Here is a 14,104-nt window from a genome sequence, read left to right as displayed (position 1 = left end):
CAAAACAAGAAGCTTCCCATATCACCCAATGAATGAAGTCAGAACAATCTTCCTAAGTATAGACTATGTTGCCTAGAAAACTTGAACAGCCCCACCAAGTATGGTGCTTCTTTCTTACTGGTAGAAGTGCAAGGTGCAATAAATTGTTCTTTACTTTGGATGAGATGCCCCGGCTTGACGTAGCCCATTGGACCTCTAACTACTTCACGTATCTGGCAGGCCCCTGAATCTTTATAGAGTTTCTCGCTCACTCTGGAGTTATTGTGTCTAACCATCGTCTTCAGAGTACATGCCACTTCTTACTCATCAAACTCTTAGTGTTTATTACATGATAACATCAATAGAGTGAACCAATGTAATGGTCTGTGGAATGTCCAAATGGTTTAGGTACCTTTTGACTATATTGTGACACATAGCAGGAGAATTAATATAGCCCTGAGGTAAGACCATAAATGCATATTGTCACCCCTTCCATATAAATGTGAAATGTCTCTGATCCTCCTTCATGATGGTTATTTAAAAGAATGCACTCACCTAGCCAAAGTCTATGCACTTGAGTCTGTAATCTGCTCTAGGAAAATCCCACATCTAGCACAGTAACTACAAGTGGAGCTATAACTTGGTTGAGTTTGCAGGAACCTACTGTAATTTGCCACATCCATCTGGGTTTTTCAGAGACCAAAGTGGTGAATTGAATAGGTGTAAGTGGGGACCATTACGCTTGTATTCTTAAAGTCATTAAGAGTGGCATTAATCTCTGCCAATTCCCTTAGATGTAATACGGATTATTATTTACTATCTTTCCTGAGAGAGGTAGCTTCAAAAACTTCTATTTGGCCTGTGACTGCTATTATTGGTCAAAGAACCAACACAAGAATTCCTCCAACTGCTAGGTCTGGCTATTCCAATTATACATTTAGAAACCATTGAGAACAAAGGTCATTTATTACTTGACTTCTGTATACCCCTACCTTAACACAGAGGCCATGTTATTTTTTTTAGTGGTTCCTGGGAATTAGAAACAATGTGGGCCCTGTATACAACTTCTCTTGAAATATTTACGTATTCCCCTTCCCCACTGTACAGTTGCCCTAGTAAATGGTTATAGGTTCCTTTGGGAAGGACTAGGGGAATTACCTGTATCTTATCTCAGGGTGTATTAGTTCATTTCCACACTGCTGTGAAGACATACCCGAGACTGGGTAATTTATAAAGAAAAGAGATTGATTGACTCACAGTTCCACATGGCTGGGGAGGCCTCAGGAAACTTACAATCATGGCAGAAGGGGAAGCAAACACATCTTTCTTCACGGCAGCAGAAGAGAGAAGTGCAGTGCAAAGGAGAGCGGGAAAGTCTCTTATAAAACCATCAGATCTTATGAGAACTCACTCACTATCACAAGAACAGCATGGGGGTAACTGTCCCCATGATTCAATTACCTTCCCCCATCCCTCCCATGACATGTGGGATTATGGGAACTACAATTCAAGATGAGATCTGGGTGGGGGCTCAAAGCCTACCCATATCACGTGGTGTTGTTAAAATCATCTTCCTCATGAGAAACAGCCTCCTCTTGAGGGTTAGGTCTCAAAACTGAACAAGGGATTGTGACTTTCTTTTGAGGCAGCTGGCTTCAACCTTCTGCGTATCCACTCTGGATTGTGTGGGGGGGGGGGGGCGGGGGGAGAGAGAGAGAGAGAGAGAGAGAGAGAAACTTCCCATATATCTTGTCTTTAGAAATGCCACAATCTATTGTTCTATCAGCAATCTCCCAAGATCTTCCAAGATCCATATGGTTGGTCCCATATGGTCAAGGCCCCAGGTTGCCATTCCAGCCTTGTGCCTGCTACAGTAGTTCTGAATACCTTGCTTATGACTATAAAGTGCTACCATCTGGCCTCTACTATTCCAGAATTCTGTCATCCCCATTGCTTCTAGATAGTTATTTTCCCTCACAGCATCTCCTGACAGCTCCCACCTCCACAGGACAGCCACCATACGCTTTTTAATGATGCTAATAGCCCCCTCACCAGCGCATCCCAATTGCTTTGGCAAATAATGTCCCACCAAGGCACATTATCTGCTAGTGGGTTTCCTGGTTTAATAATTCAATTTTTTTTTTTTTTAGTTTTTCCCCTACTTCTCTGGGCATTTGCATCCCTTCCTCCACAATCTGCCTGGCAGTTCTGGCATCTCATCTTCATTAAATTTGGGACACCATTTTCCAGGCTTTCAAGGAGAGTCATTTCAGCAGTATATTAGTCTCCCAGGACTTTTGCCCAGCATGAATTCTTGTGGCAGACAACACTGATGGTATATTAAGCCTATATTAATAACCTCTCCCTTGTCTTGCTTGATATTTTGTTCTTGCTTCCCTTGATCCAACCTTCAGGATCTACTCCCAGGCGTTGTGTCCTGGTTCCTGCCAGTGAGTCAGAAGGTTCTGCAGTTACTTGATGTATAAGTGCCTTCCTCCTTTAGTCGGACTAGCCCTTCCCCCATTGGCTAATGCTGTTTGGTCCTACTGACAAATAGGCAACCAAGATGGGGAAATTGGGAGACAGCCTAGCAAGGCCAGGCATTGTCTTATAAGGTCCCTGCCTCACGGGAACCCTCTGGGTAGTTTTCAAGCCTGGGGGCTTGGAGCCCTATGTCCCAATAAGGAGGAGTCCACTTCTGTTGCAGGCTCAGACATTTCAGGTGAACCTGGGGATTCACATTTCTCAAGCTTCTTTACCTGTGCATCCCCATTCCAAGTCTCAAGGCCTTGTTCCTTCTCCGTCAAGATCCTGACTTTGACATTGAAGACTGGCCGAGGCCAAGGGTTTAATCTTCTTTGAAATTCTGTCACCCTTGTACCTGATTTTCAACTCTTTCTGCCTTCGGACTACAGAAGATTAGTATTAATCATTAGTATCTCTCTGAATGTTGTCCAAAGAGCCACTCTCCATCGCTTTGCTTCAAATTGTGAATAGACCTGAGCCTGTTATTCGAGCCTGTTCCTCTTGTCGATGCACCAGTGGCACTCAGCAACTGTTTTCCCCCATACCTGTCAAACACCAGAGACATGGCCCCGGCTTGTCCACCCTCTTCCTCCCGTGTCTTGTCTCTGGTCACCACAGGTAAAAGTCTCGGCAACCACAGACCACAGGAGGTGTTGTCCCAATTGGCATGCAGCTGGCTTTGCAACCAAGTAGCACCCATCTCTCTTATTCCATCCTTACAGTCTGTATCCTGGGTCCTTTCCAGTACTAACCGCCTTAGGCTGGAAGCAAAGCCTGAGAAATGGAGTCTTAGGACTGTGATTTATTGAAAGAATGCTTTCAGAAGGGAGTGAAGGAAGCAAGATAGGACAAAGGGGTGGGAGAAGCTAAGCAAGGCTGTGACCTCAGTTGTGGACCAGATTCAGCCTGGTCCCTGGGGGAAGCCCTGGAGCACGCATCCTACCACAGAATTGCTTCCATTATGAGACAAGGGCAAGAGAGGGGCAGGGCCTTTTACACCACATCTGTCAGTCATTGGTAGTGGCCGCCATGGTTGGGGATGGGGAGCATAACCTCCTAACCTGAGTGGTTTCCATGTAGCTGAGGGAAATTTTCTGAAGAAGGAACATGCTATAAGCTGCAAAAACTCACAGCCACTGGGGAATGAAAGCTCTGGCCAGGTAAAGGGATCTGGGCAGGGCATCAACAGCAACCACAGCAAGAACCTCTGGCATGGGGACAATAACGTGCTAAATCTCCAGGCACCCTGTTTGCCTGGGAATTTTGTTCCTTCCCCACACCTCCTACCTCCTAGAAATGCCAAGATATGCTCAGAAGAGACTCCAGGGTTGATGTTGTGTTTATGCCTTCCTAGAATACATGACTGGAAAAACCAGCAGACTGGCATCAAGGAATTAGCTATAGATCCAGGTTGGTTCATTTGTTTGAAGAGAAACAACAAACAGAGGGCCGGGCGCGGTGGCTCACGCCTGTAAGTCTCAGCACTTTGGGAGGCTGAGGTGGGTGGATCGCTTGAGGCCAGAAGTTTAAGACCAGCCTGGGCAACATGCTGAAACCCCGTCTCTACTAAAAATACAGAAAAGTTAGCCGGGTATGGTGGTGCAGGCCTGTAATCCCAGCTACTCACGAAGCTGAAGCACAAGAATTGCTTGACCCTGGGAGACAGAGGTGGCAGTGAGCCAAGATCATGCCACACTGCACTCCAGCCGACAGAGTGAGACTGTGGGGAAAAAAAAAAAAAAAAAGAAAAGAAAGAGAGAGAGAAACAAAGGAGAAATAAAGAAGAAAAAGAAAGACAGAAAGAGGGAGGGAGGGAGGGAGGGAGGAAGGAAGGAAGGAAGGAAGGAAGGAAGGAAGGAAGGAAGGAAGGAAGGGAGGGAGGAAGGAAGGAAAGAAGGGAGAGAGAGAGAAAGAAAGAAGAAAAGAAAGAAAGAAAGAAAGAAAGAAAGAAAGAAAGAAAGAAAGAAAGAAAGAAAGAAAGAAAGAAAGAAAGAAAGAAAGAGAAAGAAAAGAAAGAGAGGAAAGGAAGAAAGAAAGAAAAAAGAAAGAGAAAGAAAGAAGGAAGGAAGGAAGGAAAGAGAAAGAAAAAAGAAAGAGAAGAAAGAAAAAAGAAAGAAAGAAGAAAGGAAGGAAGGAAGGGAAAGGAAGGGAAGGGAAGAAGGAAGGAAGGAAGGAAGGAAGGAAGGAAGGAAGGAAGGAAGGAAGGAAGGAAGGAAGGAAGGAAGGAAGGAAGGAAGGAAGGGTATAATGTTCAGGTTGTGGTTACACAGGTCAGGACCAACGAAATTCTGTATTATCCATGCCTTTTAACATCAACATCCACTCAGAAAAGCCCCCTCACACTGTCGTGGGGAAGAGCTACAGATTAGGTTGAATCCATCAGTCTGACATGGCACCAAGCAAATCATAAACCTGAGATGTTAAGGCCTAAATTATCCTTTGCTTGGTGATACTTGATTCTCAAAAGTGATTTTGTAATGCTTTGTCTTTAAATGCAGGTATTGTAAAAATCTGATTTGCTAATTAAAATACTGTCCCCATTGCACCTGTGCACACATAATTTTTATTTTTGTTTTTATTTATTTTATTTTATTTTTTGAGACCAGGTCTTGCTCTGTCACCCAGACTGCAGTGCAGTAGCATGATTATAGCTCACTGTAGCCCTGAAATCCTGGGCTCAAGGGATACTCCTGCCTTAGCCTCTCAAGCAGCTGGGACCTGGGACTACAGGCAAGTTCCACCACACCCAGCTTTTTTTTTTTTTTTACTTTTTTCTTTTCTTTTTCTTTTTTTTAAGAGACAGAGTCTCATTATATCGACCAGTCTGGTCTCAAACTCTTGGCTTCAAGCAATCCTCCCGCCTCAGCCTCCCAAAGTGCTGGGATTGCAAACATGAGCCACGGCTCGCAGCACTTGATTTCTTAAAAGCCAGAAATTTCTTGCTTTTCCCCTCAAAAAGATGAATTATCTTTCCTATGGTGAACATATCTTGAAGTCAAATTCAAGTTACATGGTGTGAAAAACGACTTTCATGCTTGTAGCTAAAACGTGGAATTCCTGGGATTTCTGGGAGGTGTTGCTGGTCCACCAGGACTCAACAGGATATCTGAAATGGAGATTTGAGGTAAGCAGGACAGCGTCCAGGCCAGTGTCACTGGAACTTGTGTAGACATAACAAAGGGGAATTTAGGCTGCAAATTGACCGAGCTTAAAATAGATTCACCTGGATTATCCAGGCGAGCCCGCTGTAATCACAAGAGTCCTTAAAAGAGTCAGCCCCATCCAGGACCAGAGGCTCATGCCTGTAATCCCAGCACTTTGGGAGGTCGAAGCAGGCAGATCCCCTGAGGTCAGGAGTTCAAGACCAGCCTGCCCAACATGACGAAGTCCCATCTCCACTAAAAACACAAAAAATTAGCCAGGCGTGGTGGCAGGTCCCTGTAATCCCAGTTACTACTCAGGAGGCTGAGGCAGGACAATCACCTGAACCTGGGAGGCGGAGGTTGCAGTGAGCCAAGATCATGCCACTGCACTCCAGCCTGGGTGACAGAGTGAAACTCTGTCAAAAAAAAAAAAAGAAAAAAAAAAAAAGAAAGAAAGCCCCAGGAGGAGGCAAGGAGAGAAGGAAGGCACGAGGTGCGAGTTGCTGACACTGAAGCTGGAGGAAGAAGCTCAGAGACAAGCAAAGTGGGGCACCTGTAGCCCAGGGAGTGGGCAAAGAAATGGATTCTCCCCTAGAGCCTCCACCAGGAGTGCAACCTTCCTCAAACTGTGAGGTCACAGATTTGTTGAAGCTGCTCTATTTGTGGTAATTTATTATAGCAGCAATAGGAAATAATATCAGATTGTTCCAGAAATCAGGAAACACATGGTACCTATGCCTTTTACTAATCACTTTGGTCTAAAATAATTTTTTTTTTTTTTTTAAACGGAGTCTCGCTCTGTCACCCAGGGTGGAGTGCAGTGGCCGGATCTCAGCTCACTGCAAGCTCTGCCTCCTGGGTTCACGCCATTCTCCTGCCTCAGCCTCCCAAGGAGCTGGGACTACAGGCGCCCGCCACCTCGCCCGGCTAATTTTTTGTATTTTTTTAGGAGAGACGGGGTTTCACCGTGTTAGCCAGCATGGTCTCGATCTCCTGACCTCGTGATCCGCCCGTCTCGGCCTCCCAAAGTGCTGGGATTACAGGCTTGAGCCACCGCGCCCGGCCGGTCTAAAATAATTTTTACTGCTTCCATGTAGGAGCCTAGAAATATTTGGTGGTGGCAGGACAAAGAAACAGAAGGTGAGCTTGGCTTGTGAGGTGAGAACTGGGAGAGAACGAGGAACAAAATGAAAACTCTGTGTGTGTAGACAGCAGTCAAGGAGCATGAATGAGTTCAAATGCAGCCTGATTCCCTCTAATCAGTGGATCCAAAAGAAAGGCAATATATTAGGCTATTTCATTATTTTCTTTGTTCATTTTCAAATAAATATCTCACATGTTTTAAGGAGCTTGTGCATCACAGTTTGTAACTTTTATAATATGCAAATTTTTTAAATTTTTTGAACAAAATGTGGGTGCCTAGAAATAATAATAATATAATGTGCAAGTCAAATTTAGTGGTCCATAGGCAATTTTTGAAAAATCTAAATATCATTGTATTAATAAACCTGTAACTTGAGAACCACTGGAAAAGATCACATCGGTTATTGTTTAAATAGATTTCCAAAATAATTAGATCTGCTATTTAAAAATAAAAACAAGTCTAGAGTCTAGAAGCGATTTTGATGACTGCCACCAGAGGGCACTGTAGCCTTTGTAGACGATCAAAACGCAGCCATTAAACACTTCCCAGCCACATGTTTATTTCTTTGAGAAGGCAACACTGCAGGACAGAAAATGAACACCAGTAGTATATTTCAACTCTTTTTTTCATGTCATTTTACTAGATATATATTGTTTTTCTTATTTTTATTTTTATCTTACAAGTCAACCTCAAAAACATAAAGCAGGAGAGAAATGAGCCATGCCTCTTTTTTCAGTTCAGAGGGGTAGCTGACACAGGATGAGAGCACAGAAAAACTTAAGCTAAGATTTCCACATTAATATCTTGCCCCCAAACACCATGCAGTGCTAAACGTCACATTCCCATCATGCAAGCACATTAAAATATATGGCGATTAAAACTCCTGGTTTTTATTTTACGGCATTTGCTGTTTCCATGGGGCACACTTCCTTTTTGGGCTAAAGGTTAAAAAAAAAAAAAAAAAGTCAAATACAGAGCAGTTAAGTATCCTTACAGCAAGAGAAATATAAAGCTTCTTTCAATGAAGAATCCATTTCAATGTTTTCTAAGTGGTTCTGGGGTCATGTGGGGAAGAACTGAGATGTGCTGAAGAGGCAAGGGAATGTTTCCCGGCTCCACGACACAGAGAAACGTATGTGTGCTCAGTGTCTCATTCAAGGAGACGAGTGGCTTTCTGTGAGGGGAGAAATTACCCGCCTTCCACAGTCCATTTCATACAGGCTGCAAACATTTAGTTTCAGGGGCTTTTGTTTTCAACTATGTATTACAAAACCCTGGGCAGGGCAGTCATCTCCCAGTTCTAGGACTCGATTTCTCCTGTGAGGTATACAAAAAAAACTGGAAGATAAATAAATTGGAAAACCACAATCGGATATCATATTCTTGTTAGACTGAAGAACAAATGCCCCCTAAAACTTTATGTGGCTACGGCAGCTTTTCTGTACTTAACATTACTCATTAAATCATGTATGTGGCTCTATCAAAATACTGTCTTTCGGCCGAGGGTGGTGGCTCACGCCCGTAATCCTAGCACTTTGGGAGGCAGAGGCAGGCGGATCACCTGAAGTCAGGAGTTTGAAACCAGCCAGGGCAACATGGTAAACCCCGGTCTCTACTAAAAATATAAAAATTAGCTGGGCGTAGTCCCAGCTACTCGGGAGGCTGAGACAGGAGAATCACTTGAACCCGGGAGGCAGAGGTTGCAGTGAGCTGAGATTGCGCCACTGCACTCCAGCCTGGGCAATAGAGTGAGACTCCGTCTAAAAAAAAAAGTCTTTCTTACTAAGAGATAATGTACCTACGAATTTAAACATGGCTTAAATTTGAATAGCACTTCTTTTCAAGACTTAAAAACATTTTTTCTTTGAATCTGTTTCTGTGACATTGTTTGTGACTGCAGTGCTACCTGAGTAAATTATCATGATTACATGAAAAGCAATTAAGAGAAGAAGGTCAAAGGACCAACCTCTATTCACTAACTGGGGTCTCTGACATCTGACAGCACATGCCTCAAAAAGCAAACAAAATAAACACTCTCCATTTCTTTAAATACATGTTTTTCATCCAAGGATCTCACAGCACTTCCCAAGTAGTCTAACGTACAGAAAGAAAGGAAAGGAAACACAGCATGATTAGGTGAAAACTCAATCCACAGACAGCCCGCCAGCAGGTTGAGGCAGGGCCATTAGGAGGAGACTGTGCTCAAGCACAGAGGGCCCCTTAGGTTTCAAACGGAGAATGTAGCCTAACAGCCACCAGGGCCGGCCCTATGCTGAACCCAGTGCAGTGAAACACACACTCCAAGTCAAACGTCTTGGTTTCCTAGTGGGTTGTGTGCCAACAGCAACTTAACAAGGTAACAGGTGAAGCAAGGTGGGGGGCGGAGAGAAGGGAAAGGGCAGAGAGCCGCTGGGAGTCCTGAGACTCAAGTTCCCGCTTTACCACTTGGGGCTCTGGGCCAGGCACTTCACTGTAATAATCCACAATCATCTCACGTAGAGCGTGGGGCAGCGGGAGGGGGCTGAAAACACACCCATTTGCAAACTACAAAGTGCTGTGTAAATATAAGGCATGGGTTTCACATTGAAATCTGACTCCAGACACAATCTCTTTCTTACGCTTCCTGGAGTCTTTGTAATCCTATACTTTAGGAGTCTTTCTAGGCCTTTGATCCTACTCTGAGATTTGAGCTCTTGTGGCAAAGCTAAGAATTCTTTAAAGCAACAGAGGCCCTTCCAATGCAGGGCCTAGCATGTCTATTTGCAATATATTAACCAGTGAGGGCATCCCATCAGGCTCCGTTCTGGATCTACACGCTAACAATAGAGGGAAAAGGTCCTCTTCACAACCCCAAAGAGGAGTCCTCTCCAAATCCTAATCTTTAGCAGGTGCCACAGATTTGGATCTACGTGTGCTGAGAGGTTCTCCACTTCCTTCCTGAGCAGCCATGGTTTTCTCTCTCATTCCACAGTTCACAGACACTGTAGAACTGGGTATAGGAGTTGGCCCTTGGACTCCATGAAACTACGCCATGCATTTCAGAGATGACCTAGTCTCAAGAAATATGCTGAAAGTAATCCAGTTTTCCCAATATTCTTTGGACCAGAAAAGTGGCATGAGGCCGAGAGAGAAGCCTTCCTACATTGAGTGTCATGGCAAGTGTCATCCACTCTCCCTCTCACTCCTGTCTATCTCCCCACCCACGTCTTAGTGTCCACAGTCTAGGCTGAGAACTCACAGAAGCAGCCCTACTTTGGAGTACAACCTGGTCAAAAGCAAAAGAATTTACAGGGGGAAAAACACGAATGAGCAGGCAATGGGGCTCCAGAAAGCCAGGTGCAAAATTGTGAAGTTCAGTTTTGCTTTCACTTTGGGAAGCTCTGCAGTCAGCTTTAACTAGCAAAGCGAAAACTTCTAGGCTAACGTTCTTGACGTATCTTTGACAAATAACTTTAAGCCTTGGCTATGTAATCCCAGGGATCTTTTTTGCCTTTAAGTTTGAATGGTACTAAAGGAGTTTACATTGAAAGGCTGGGGAAATATGTCTTCAAGAGAAGCCAAAGGAAAGCATTCGAAGGTATTCACAAACCCTGCTCAAAAGTGTCTGGAGCTCTTCAATTTAAGAAAAACTGGAAGTCTACAGGTTGGTGTTGCAAACCAAAGAAAAATAAATGGAAAGGTACTTTGTGTCACACTGTTATTTCTGCTATTGTTATTTGCCGTTCCTTCAATACTCTTTACAGTGCCAATCCTAAATAATTTCCCTTCTAGTATCTGCTAATCACAGAAAGAATCAGTAGTTTCCAGGGCCAAAAGGTTAAAGCACTGCTCTCCCAGACCAGGGCATCAGGGTGCAATCTGAGGATCCGAATGTTCCCTCCGTCAGGTCACCACAGGTCAAACTCATCTTCACTAGCTTCCCTAGGTGGAGAAGTACCCACATGTTTGCTGGGCCAAACTGATTGGCCTGGCCTCTTATCTTAGAGAAGCTTCTAGTAGCTTCTTGTTTTTTATTTTTATTTCTTAATGCTAAGGTTGTTTTTTGTTTCTTTGTTTGTTTGTTTGTTTACAGAGTATTAAGGCTTCTTAGTAAAGCTTGGGGAAATAACTATTTCCATTTTGTTTGCAGATATAATTCAAGTGGTTTCTTCCGTTTGAATGTCAAGCCACACTTTGAAGCTATAAAACAAAATAGGTTATGTCAACAATTTGTTACGGGTAGGCAGGGCCAACATGGGTACTCGGTGGGTTCTGGTTATTCCTATGATGAGAAATATTCATGGTGATTAGTAAGGGAAGACTTTCATATTGTTTCTCTATGAGCTCTCTTTACCACAATGATTTCCAAATTTCTATTAGTCTTTAATGAAAAGATGACATTAGTTGTGTTGCCTTTGATCTAAGGTTTGCAGGCATAAATGGCGCAAAGCTTAAAGTTTATTTAATAGAAAGGATAATCTAAGATGAAAATCCTTTTCTGGTTAAAAGAGTGACTGACAAGAGATAGAAATCTAAATGTAAGAGCTCATGGGGTTTGGGGTGGGGAAGAAAAAGAAAAATTATGAATGCATGCCCCATTTTTTCCCCACAAGATTTCCTGAGCATTCCTCAGACATTATAGTGCAACATCGTAACACCAGTGAATCAACAGTATTTCTATTTTTCTCAAGCAAAAAAGTCTAGACTCATCAAATATATACTAAGCACAATATATAATAGTATATCATCTTTTAAAACACTAGTAATTTGAACTTCTATAAATATATTTAAATAACAAACATAGATAGCTATTCACATAGCACACAAGTGACATATAAACATACAAAAATAAAACCATCATGTTTAACTCCTTTGTTGTTTCCGTGGGTTTTTGTTTTGTTTTTGTTTTTTTTGTTTTTTTGTTTTTTTTTGTTTTTTTTTTTGAGTAAAGATATTAAAACAATTCAGATGCCAAAGTCATCTTGTCAATATTGATCCTGGGAAATCTGGATATAAATTCACACTATGTATAGGGATCACAGCCAAGGACAAGAGCAGTAGACATTCTTTGCTGGACATATTACTATCTCCTACCGTTGAGTAGGAAAGTTCGAAGGGAGTAGAGGTCGCCAATTGTGATGAGATGTTTTCTCTAGCTGTTGTAAGGAAAGGAAACATTAATCAGATCCCCTAACCTGCACAAAGTGTGAAAACACTAAGCTGTCCTTTGAGTGAGTGGACTATGGAACACGCCTCCTCCTTCAGCTCTCCCACACGCCACTGTCTATCAAGTATTTCCCAACACGTGGAAAAGGCACCACCATTCTATACCAAAGGCAAGGAATTTTTGCCCTGCAACACCACGTTTGTCCTTGCAGTCACTGCTATGGAAAACATTCCTCCACTCAAAAAGTGATTTGGGCCACACAGCTTCCCAGCCAAGTGGCATATGTACATTCTTCTTTTGAAAAACAGAATGTTTTCATGGACAATTATTCCTGGTAAAATTTGATTTTCGTCCATAGCATTCTCTGGAGAGCAAGGAACAGAACAGACATTTCTCACATCCCTCCTAGAGCCCTGCATCACCGTGAGCTCCCAGTAGGAACACAAAAAACGCCTTTCAACTGAACTCAATCATTCCAGTCTCAATGGATGCGTTACGACTGGAATGAGCAGCCCTGGTGTATTTGGTGATTATCTTCATGTAAGGTGCATCTTTAGATGGGAAACTGATGCTTGAAGGACTGGGATTCAGTTTTCCTTTTAAGGAAAAATGTAAGCTTTTGCAATATCTTGAAGAGTTGCTCGTGATAAAATATAAGAGGATAAAACCCTGACTTTGTGTCTCAAATGGAATTTTCAACACAGGGAGAAGAAGGTGATTTCTTGAGTTCCTGGGGGGTGTCATCAGTGTCATCAGGGGAAGGCGAAGCCCGCTGCTGCTGATAGATGTCCTGGATCAGCAGAGTGTTCATGACTTTCCACTCTCTGTATTTCCTGGCTGTCAGCTTCGGGTCATCCAGCAACTGGTTAATCATGGCCAGATCATGTTCTTTACACTGTGCGAGTAGAAAAAAAGGGGAAGGGGGGATGTTGAGAGTGTCTTAATTTACATAAACCATCTTTACCAACTCTTTTACAAGTACACATATACATTCACATAAAATTACCAAAGCATTTTTGCACATTCATATTCTAATTCCCGCATCAAGCCTAACAAATATGACATTTGTTTGCATATGCTAGCCGCAAAGAAGTGAAGTATCCCACCCAAGAGTTGGTGGAAGAGCTAGACATATAGCAAAGGTCTTCTATGGTGCCTTTCCCTGATCAATCCATTATTCCACACCGCAGTAACAATTCTACCTTGGTGTGGGACTCATGCCTCCTAAAACTTATCACTGAAGGTATTAGCATTTCATTGACTATTCAAACTTCGCTAAGTAATATTGGAATGTAACACTTTACCTAGGACATAAGGCAACATAAAATATATCTTTTAAGATTTTATTAAATTATCTTTATTTTAATAAATCCCATTAATTTAATTAATATACACAGACTAAATACACAGGTTATCTTTCTAGTCAAAGAAGAGGCTACTAACCTTCCATCAAAACAGTATGTATTCCAATAATATTAATAAACAACCTATTGGTGCTATTCCACTCTGCCTCCTCTGTAACCAATGACACACATTTCTGAAATGTCTAGCTCAGCTTAGAGTTTTCTATAGACAAGGAATGGAGTAAAAATAAGATGTTCATCCTCCATATTAAAAACAAATATTCAGCCCTGACAATTGTATCTCAAATCTATGCCTGTTTTCTCTATCCCTGACCATAGTCCTAAGAGTGGATATCCAGTTCAGTGTATCACACCTGATCTGCTGACACAGCTTCCTGAGCAAGACCACTGCCTCCAGTGCCCACATCAACTCCACCTCCACTTAGCAGAGCAGGGAGGAATCGAGATGCCGAGTCCCCCTCATGGATCCCCTTACACCAAAGGCTCTTCACCTGCACTGGCACCATTTGTTGATACTCTGCTTCCTTCTGACTTTCCAGTCTAATGTACTGGCGTGCATTTTCTCACCCACACAACACTAGCTCACACCTCCATGTCGTTGTGCCACATGGAGACTCTTCCTTGCCTTTCTTCACCTGATAAACTCTAATTTCTAGAGTTTCTTTTACAGAGAACACTTTCCAATTTTTCTTTACCCAATTCTTTTCTTTTCTTTTTTCTTTTTTCTTTTTCTTTTTTTTTTTTTTTTTTTTTTGAGACAGTCTCACTCTGTTGCCCAGGCTGGAGAGCAGTGGCCTGATCT

General features: G+C 42.7%; 1 protein-coding gene across 9 annotated transcripts in view; it reads right to left on the bottom strand.

Moving 5' to 3' along the window:
* Positions 1 to 7,328: 7,328 nt before the first annotated feature.
* IPCEF1 (interaction protein for cytohesin exchange factors 1) overlaps positions 7,329 to 14,104 on the bottom strand; it is a 206,431-nt gene continuing 199,655 nt past the window's right edge. For all 9 annotated transcript variants that reach the window (XM_021937717.2, XM_021937715.2, XM_021937716.2 and 6 more), the window contains one exon: positions 7,329 to 12,833. In XM_021937717.2, the coding sequence (XP_021793409.2) occupies positions 12,621 to 12,833 (213 nt within the window). In that variant the 3' untranslated portion in view covers positions 7,329 to 12,620. The remainder of the gene's footprint in view (positions 12,834 to 14,104) is intronic.

This window comes from Papio anubis, chromosome 6 (genome assembly GCF_008728515.1).
Source record: "Papio anubis isolate 15944 chromosome 6, Panubis1.0, whole genome shotgun sequence".
NCBI lineage: Eukaryota > Metazoa > Chordata > Mammalia > Primates > Cercopithecidae > Papio > Papio anubis.
The sequence above is the reverse complement of the archived record's forward strand: the minus strand, read 5'-3'. Positions and strand labels throughout refer to the sequence as shown.